Raw genomic sequence first — 8,807 nt, 5'->3', positions numbered from 1 at the left:
GTTTTTTTTTTTTTTTCAAATTTTAAAAGCTTTTCACCCATCATTATTCGTGATGTGTTTTACATTAAATACCACTCTCACAATCAACATTCACAAATTTAACACATCGAGTTTAATTCTACAAAATTAGGAGGGCGTCTGCGTTGCGGACGCTCCCACAACTAGTTTACTCAAAAGTTACTGCAGTTACCCAAATATATAAAGTGGTGACTTGTTAGTTGTTACGGTGTACTCGTATATGCACTTTCCTGGAAACAAAAGCACAAGCTTTAACTTAATCACCTGAAGAAATCAAACAGTTTTCCTGATTTATCCCTTATCAAAAAAAACCTTCCAACAATTTCAATACCAAACTCATAAGCTGTAATTTAATCATGGAACTCCCAGATATTGTCGAATTTGCTCGGAAATTTTCTGTTATGGTTACAATCAATGGCCCTGTAAGCTCTCTCTCCTTTCTCTTTCATCAATTCTACGAATTTATTTATTTATTGATAATTTTTGTCCTGAATTTCTCCCTTTTATAGGATCCAAAAGGTCTAAAGATGAGAAATCATGCATTTCATCAATACCAGTAAGTTCCAACCTTCAGAATTCTTGTCAAATTGTTGCTAGTTATAGGTTTTTTGAAATCATAATTTTATCATTACAAAAATTAAATTTTTTATTGATTGTCATGTCATACAGTTCTGGGAAAACAACCCTTTCAGCTTCTGGGTTATTGTTGCCTCGTAATCTTGTTGGCAGTGAAATTCATGATAAGGGTGCTGTAATTGTTACTGTTGCATCAATTGTTGAGCCTTTTCTGTCACAAAATTCCAAATTCATCAATACCCAGGTTTAATTTCATTGCCCATATTGTAATTTTGTTGCTATGTTATTTTTTTAATGCTTATGCTGCTTATAATGATGTTATTTAGGGTACTCCTGAGTTGATTCCCGGCGCTCGGATCGATGTAATGGTTGAGGTAGTATAACTCATTATTGTGATTTGGATTGAGTGCATAACTGTATTAGTTTTCCTCATTAATGTGTGCATTTTTTGTCTAGGTGAATGTAGGAATGGAGAATAAGGATGAAAATCCAAAGTGGTTTGGTGCTGAAGTTTTAAAACTGGTAGGTTTTTGATTTTATGTGGGTTTGAGTTCATGCTTTTATGAATAGAATTGTTGTATTGTGACTTTCTTCTTGCTTACCAGCATATTTCTTTGAATTTAGATCTTTTTTTGTGGCCAACTGGCCATGATGATACTAGATAGAAATATATAATTGTATTATATGATAACATGGAGTAGATATATTTATATGATTACATGGAGTAGATTTATGGGTTATTGAGCAAAGAATTTGGTGGTTTTAGTTGTGTAGTTTTTTGAAATATTAAGTTTCATACCGATTATTGAAGTTATGTTCTGCATGTGTGGGATTGCTCTATTGCAAATGTCTTATTTCTTGTGAATTTGTGATGTATTGTTTTGTACTTAGATCCCATTTTGTGGACATGATAATCTCATAAATAATTGGAGTACTATCATAGGCTATTAGATGAAGTATATGTTGCTTGTTTTTTTAGAAATTTTATTACTCCGTATTCATTCAACCAATTCTTGATTAGAGCTATGTTTGTTCCAAATGTAATCATGTAATGTGCTCCTTGTCAGTTTCTTAGCTCATAATTCCCTTCACAAGCAGTGTATAAGATCAGGGTGAGAGCCTTATGTTTTTTTATTTGCTATTTTTATTGTCAGCTTCCTTGTCTTGAATAGTTCTCAGGGTTTTTTGATGGTAAATTCTTAGTACGATCTGCCATGAACCTCTGAAGGTGGATGTCCCTGCTGCTTCATCCGCTATTAAATCGTTAATTGAAGCTTCTTCTGGATCATTGGAGCATGGTTGGGAGATTGGCTGGTCGTTGGCAGCTCACAAGGATAGCTCTCAAATTTTTAAAGGTTCTATGCAAATTCAGGTTGGCTTAATAATTATGTTGTTGACAGTTTTTACATTAGCTGATTGTGACATGGAGCCTTTTAACTTTCTCTGATTTTGTATTTAAGGTGTATATTATATTTTATGATAGTCAATCTGGTATAGAACTCATTTGTCCTTTCACTAAGGCCCTTTCTCTTCACCAAATATCTATTGAACTTAGATTAGTTTTGCTGAACATAAAATTATTAATCAATCAATCAAAGCCTTAATCCCATAAGCAAGGACAAAATTATTAATATTGAAATTAAATTATTTTCGTTGAACTTAAATTATTTATACTAAGGTTATATTTATCTTCACTGATTGAAACTTATTTTTACTGATTGTCTATCATAATTGTTCTTTGAAGTTACTGATTAAAACTTGTTTTTATTGAACTTTACATATTCTTGCTGAACTTAACGTATATTTACTGAATGGAATTTTTTTTTACTGAACATTAATTATTTGTACAGAATATTACTCCATATTTGTTTAAAGTGAAGAGAACAAGGCCTAACAATTTTGCAAAAACAGACATGGTTGCAGTTTTAATTGTGTAATTCTGGTGTCTGAAAAAAATTTGCCTAGAATCCCTACAGATTATAGCTTTCAATTCTGTTTGAATAGATTACTTATTACTGATAAGTAATTATCGCCATCTATTGATGTTGTATCGATATTAATCACAAAAATAAACTCTTTTTGGAGATAACTCATTACTACATAACATGGCAAAATATAAGTGCTATTCGTGGGAATTAATAGTATTTTCCATCTCGATGCAGTTACGTTGAGGAAGTACTTTTTAGAAGCAGACTATCAGATATTGTGTTAATGATACTGAAACATATTCAACTTTCTTCACCTTATCCTACTAGGAGCCTGTTGGTTGGTATCTAGACTTTCTGCTTCAGTTAGTGTTAAAACTTCTAACCTAGATAATATACCTTAATTTATGCATCATCTTCAAGTTGATACATATTATTTAATGTAAGAATTGTTTATCTCTTTGGTTGTGCAAGAATTGATTCCAGTCTGTCTTGGGAAAGATTTTAAGCTGTAATGACTGCTCTTAATCACTTTTTATCAATGTTATTATAGTATGAGGAAAATGCTATTCTTTGGCGTGATAAGTATTTTGCTACTATGTTGGAACTCTTGGAAGTATTCCCTAAATTCTGAAGTTTAGATGTTTGCTTGGAATCAATGGCCTCTTCCTTTCTCTAGAGTCTAGATTAGTACTGAACCATATAAGTTTAGATGTTTGCTTGGAATCAATGGCCTCTTCCTTTCTCTAGAGTCTAGATTAGTACTGAACCATATATATATATTTTTTTTCTTAATTTCCCCCCCCCCCTCCAGGAAAAGAATGGCATTACATCATCAACTGAGAGACCGAGAAATGTGAATATGATGGCTCAGGTTGCTTCTAGAATTGCTTTTCTTCAAGTACCCTCATTACTTGATAAGGTGAAGTCTCAAAGTCCGACAATGCCTTCAATGTTGCTTTGTATGTTCAAATCACATGTGCATGGGATGACAAGGTGGCTTACCTTTTTTTTAGGAACTGCCAGAGATCACCATTTCATATTCAAATAAGAGAGGAGATTTTCTAGTCTCAATGGGATCTCCCTTTGGAATACTCTCTCCACTGCATTTCTTTAATAGGTAGAATTTGACACTTCCTTTTTTGATTTTTGATGGGTCTGAATTTGAGTTGCGTTTCTACCCTAGTCATTTTTGCAATCTAAGAAGAGTTTAGACTTTAGAGGAAATACATTATCCACAAATCTTCTGCCATTTGTTGCTTTTGCCATCCTCTTGCTAGGCATAGCATAGAGGCTGTATTTAAGTTATTTTGAATTTTCATTTTAATGTGAGTACCCAATTCTTCAACTTTCACTTAGACCTTTCAACTATCTTCGTACCTTGAATTACTTACTCTTAGAAAAAAGATTGTGTACAAAGGGAAAGTGAATAGAAAATTGAACGGCATATGCTTATAGACAGTCTTGAGATCTAAATTTACAAAAATTAGCAAACAGATCAATCGCAAATATTTATGTGTGTTTATGATGTATAAAACACATGAAATGCCATAATCTAGCACCCATTTCTAAAGCCTCCACGTGTTACACTTTGAGACACGCCTTTATTAATACTAATGCCTGTGTCCAATTGACATTGCTATTCAATTTAATCTGAATACAGCCAGAAAAGTGGAGATCTTGTGCTTTGGCTTAAGCTCTGTTGGGCATTTCTTATTAATCTTTTGTCTCTGTATGTCTTCAAATTTGCTTTGGCTCTACTTCACCAATTATTAGCTAGTGGTGGTCTACAGATTAGATTTTACAGGAATGACAGATTGTGGGGAAACACTTGCTCCTGGATTCTTGAAACTAATAGTCTACAACTGCATATTATCATGGATTTCTAATTGTATACTTTATTTTCTGCATGGATTAGCATATCAGTGGGTTCAGTTTCCAACTGCTACCCATCTACGTCAATGGATAGGTCATTGTTGATGGCTGATATTCGGTGTCTTCCTGGTTTGTTCCTCTCCCTTGGTGGTTACCTTTAAGTCATTTATAGCTCTTAGGTATTAACTCAACTTCTATTTATATATTAGGTATGGAAGGGGGTCCAGTCATTGGTCAGAATGGATGCCTGGTTGGTATACTGAACAGACCTTTACGACAAGCTGGGGGTGCTGAAATTCAGGTATTTCGACTTCTGCCAATTAACTTTTAGTTCTCCTAGTGCTTGAGCTAAGGAGCCACCTTTGGATAACAGGTTATAATTCCGTGGAAAGCAATAGAAAGTGCTTGCAATGGCCTATTTCAGTTGGTGCCTGAAAAGTCAGAGAGAACTCAACTTGCTGGCGACTTCTGTGGCGTAAGGACAGCTACAATGAATTGCCTAAATTGTAGAGCTTCACCTAATTTAATTGAGAAGCAGCCTGTGAACCATTGCTCTGTACCATTGACAGTGGAGCATGCAATGTTTTCTGTTTGTCTTATTACCTTGAACAATGGAGTGTGGGCATCTGGCATTCTTCTTAACGAGCAAGGTTTGATACTCACAAACGCTCACTTACTTGAGCCATGGAGGTTTGGCAGAACTCCTATACAGAGTGGCCTTGATGAGACAAAAATCAAAAATAAATTTTTTATGCTAGATGACTCCATGCCCCTAAGGCAGGCAATGGAGCAGACAAGTGGAGTTGTCCAGTCAAGTTCTGTCCAACCTCTCAATTATCTGCGTAATAGCCATGGAATTTATCCAAATCACCAAGTTCATAGTGAAATAAGTGTCCGCGTAGATCTAATGGAATCATGGCTTTGGTGTAAAGCTAAAGTGGTATATATTTCTAAAGGGCCCTTAGACATCTCCTTGCTTCAGCTTGAATCTGTTCCAAAGCAGCTAAGCCCTATCTGTGCGAATCTTGCTTGCCCTTCTCCAGGATCAAAGGCTTTTGTTATTGGACATGGATTGCTAGGGCCTCGATGTGGTAAGGATGTATACTGTTTCTTTGTCGGCACTGTGATGTACCTTGAAATTTGAATCCTTGATCTTGCTCCAAATGCATGATGTGTTTGAACCATGATTTTCATTTTCTATAGGGTTCTCTCTTATCATTTTGTGTGCTACCAACTACCTAGTGACTTGTTTTACCAAACAAAATATTATGCTTAATCATATAGATAGATACTGAGTAGCTAACAATAGAAGCTAATTTTTTACCACTAAAATAACCAACAATTATTTGAACAGCTAAGTTGTGAGTCTTGCACTCTTGTGACAAAGAGTGCCAGGATTTTCCAGGTTTCTTCTGTGCCCTGTCATTTTATGTGAACAATTTCATTCCTGGGATAGTGAATTTGTAATTTCTTGTTTAATATAAGTAGTAGAGTTTATACGCGTAATTTGTTTTTATCATTTCATCTGGAAGTGCCTTATGTTTGATGACTTTATTTATATATTTTATTGAAGTGGGGCCAAGATGTTTGTTATATTTCTAAAGCCCTTTGTACCATTATTATAGCGATTACAGAATGTTACCGTGATTTCAAATCTATAGCTTATTATCTCATTTATGACTTGCACCCTTTGGTCCAGTTCATTTGTTTTCTGTCTTGCATGTAAAGTCGTCTTCATTTTTAAATAATGCACTTTCCTCCTTATTTTTCTGTACTGCTCAGACTTTCATTTTATGTATGCTTTATAATTCTTTTTCCAGACCTGTTGCCAACTATCTCAGCTGGTGTGGTTGCTAAAGTTGTGAAGGCAAAAAAGCATGTACCCGACCAGTCCGCTTTGCAGAAAAGTCCTGCAGGAGAGATCCCGGTGATGCTGGAGACCACAGCTGCTGTGCATCCTGGTGGTAGTGGCGGTGCTGTAGTTGATTCATCTGGTCGCTTGATTGCCCTGGTGACAAGGTACTCCGTATATGACACACATGATATTTCAAAGATGAATCTTGTTACTTTGTTACTGAAAGCTCTGTTTTAATGATTAGAAGCTCAAATGTTGAGTATCTGCTGTAGAGTGGTGGAATTTCTTAAATATATTCTTTTGTCTGGCATAAGTTCTAGGCATTGATGAATTGGATATAAAAGATGAAAAGCCTTAAATCCCCCGCCCCCATCCCCTTTTCCCAAAAAAAAAAAAAAAAAAAAAAAAAAAAAAAAAAAAAAAAAAGAAAGAAAGAAAGAGATGATGGATTCTGGCGAAGAAAAAAATGACTATCTGACATGGCGGCTCCCTTTTATGTTTTTCTTCCACTATTCTTTTAACCTGCTTGTTTTCTTTTTACCTTGGAGCTTGGACCTGCTAATTCCTGTAAAAATTATTCCTTTTATGGAGCTATATACTCTATACTCTGTACTTACTCTGTACTATTAAAAATGTGTGACCATGAGATTTTGTTACACCAAATAAATGGTGAAGATTTGTTTATAAGTGCTGAAATATTTGTCTGCTGCCAAATAGTTCTATGATTTTGAACTCTGTTGGGTGCAATTTTCCTGAACTTCACATAAAGTCCGAACAATGTTAATGCATTTTTTGCGGCAAATGCTTGTTTTTATGGTATGGTGTCCCTGATGATCTTAAGTATTTGCATACAGTAATGCCAAGCATGGAGGAGGAACAGTTATACCACACATGAATTTTAGCATACCATCTGCAGCTCTGGAACCAGTTTTTGTATTCGCTAAAGGTAATTGTGCCTTACCATGTCACATACTCACATGTAGAAGTGTAGAATAGATGGCTAATCAATTCTGTTGTCGATAAGGCATTCAGAATGGAAACCTTCACTTTTGTGGATAAAGTAGTTTCGATGCTTCATTATATGACTTCTATAGTGGCAGTAGTGTTAACCCAGCACTGAGAAGTCCTCTTTGTGCACACTGAAAAAATGTATGGTTTTTTAAACAAGTCTTCTCAGATTTTGTGGTATATCTCAATATTGAGCATCATTTTTTCTATTGCTATGATTTACTTAAAAAGCTCCCCTGTATAATACACTAGTGACAGGTTTTTGCTGTAGTTTGTTGATGTATAGAAGTGTGCCTTTTAGAAATGGAGAGGAAACCCCCCCCCCCCCTTCCCCTCCCTCTATTCCTTCCCTATCATCTGCATGCAATTGAATTGACACCACAGCAATTCTGAATCGAGATAATTGAGCCTTTAGTGCTACAGAAAAACATTGCTGATAACTGAGCCTTTCTCCGCTGTCCATTCTAATAAATAATAATAATAATAGCTGCATTTCTTTCCACAGACATGCAGAAGCTCTCAGTCCTTAAGCAACTGGATAGACCGAACAAGAATCTTACTTCAGTGTGGGCAATGATGCCATCCATTTCACCTGATCCAGATCCCTCCTTGCATAGTGCGGATGACTTGCTCAAGAAAGACGAGGGAAAACAAAGCAAGGGCTCTCAATTTGGAAAATTTATTAATGAGAAAAGGAAGCTGTTGGGGAATTCACGTCATCTTAACACAATGCAAAACCTTTCTCGTGATACTATCCCCAGCAAGTTATGACAGCTACTAAAGGCTGTTTGGATCCTACAAAAAGGGCGAAGCTTATTTAGGAGGAAATTGCAAGACATTGACAAGAGGCTATTCAATGGCTTATTTTCTTGACATGGGCGAACTAGAGTTAGGGAAGTGTGAGCTTTATGATGTGTTGATAAATTAAATCGAATATATGGATGCCTATCAACCAAGATAATAATCACTTGCTTTCTTGACTCTGGTTCGCCCATAGTGCAAGGACAATTTCCAAATGAAATATTTTTTGTTGATGCTTTGTAATATGCTGGTAAAAAATAGGAAGAAAAAAAAAAAAAAAAAAAAAAAAGAGAAACGCATACATCATTTACCCTTGTATCAACTGTTTTAAGCCATGTAAGCTTACTGATGACCTAAAGGAGGGATGTTCTATCTGGTCAAAATGCCTTGTAAATTTGTCTAATGTTTCATTTGTGATGTAATTATGAATCATGTATGGTTTCTGCTATGGATCATTTCTTACAAGTTACACAAAGCAGACAGTAATTCGATGCTCTGCTTGGAGCTTATTGTGTATATACAGATTGTTACATTGTTATAGGCATGGAATTGCAGCAATGTAGAGGGAAGCGAATAGCCATCTGATCTTATTTCCCAACTTGAAATCACGAAGTAGCAAGCTTGATGCTTTCTCGCCGTAACTGTGGTTACTGAATGTGATTATGGACCCAGAAGTTTGGTTACTTAAAGAATCTAGATTTTCATTTCAAGTAAAGAAATGTGGAATATCCCCTGTTTTTAGTGTAAAG

General features: G+C 35.4%; 1 protein-coding gene across 2 annotated transcripts; it reads left to right on the top strand.

Moving 5' to 3' along the window:
* Nucleotides 1–227: 227 nt before the first annotated feature.
* On the top strand, nt 228–8,576 carry LOC145577388 (glyoxysomal processing protease, glyoxysomal-like). 2 transcript variants are annotated; one of them, XM_081634799.1, is made up of 14 exons: nt 228–440; nt 528–574; nt 688–838; nt 921–968; nt 1,051–1,116; nt 1,823–1,966; nt 3,334–3,441; nt 3,536–3,639; nt 4,438–4,523; nt 4,604–4,695; nt 4,768–5,485; nt 6,215–6,413; nt 7,104–7,195; nt 7,763–8,576. In XM_081634799.1, exons 1-14 carry the CDS (start codon nt 375–377, stop codon nt 8,026–8,028), a joined length of 2,187 nt encoding a protein of 728 aa, XP_081490925.1. In that variant the 5' UTR covers nt 228–374; the 3' UTR covers nt 8,029–8,576. The 2 variants fall into 2 exon arrangements, with proteins under 2 accessions (XP_081490925.1, XP_081490926.1); XM_081634800.1 differs by lacking the exons at nt 228–440; nt 528–574 and having other exon boundaries at nt 788–838; nt 1,061–1,116.
* The last annotated feature ends 231 nt before the right edge of the window (nt 8,577–8,807 follow it).

Source organism: Chenopodium album, chromosome 14 (assembly GCF_948465745.1).
Source record: "Chenopodium album chromosome 14, dcCheAlbu1.1, whole genome shotgun sequence".
Taxonomy (NCBI): domain Eukaryota; kingdom Viridiplantae; phylum Streptophyta; class Magnoliopsida; order Caryophyllales; family Amaranthaceae; genus Chenopodium; species Chenopodium album.
Note: the sequence above shows the minus strand (reverse complement) of the source record. Positions and strands in the feature narration are given on the sequence as shown.

Bases quoted from the DNA above. Each gene is read 5' to 3' on its own strand.
- LOC145577388 (XM_081634799.1), top strand. From the start codon at position 375: ATGGAACTCCCAGATATTGTCGAATTTGCTCGGAAATTTTCTGTTATG. The intron at 969-1,050 runs GTAGTATAACTC...TTTTTTGTCTAG, and splicing joins GGATCGATGTAATGGTTGAG to GTGAATGTAGGAATGGAGAA. The intron at 1,117-1,822 runs GTAGGTTTTTGA...GAACCTCTGAAG, and splicing joins GTGCTGAAGTTTTAAAACTG to GTGGATGTCCCTGCTGCTTC.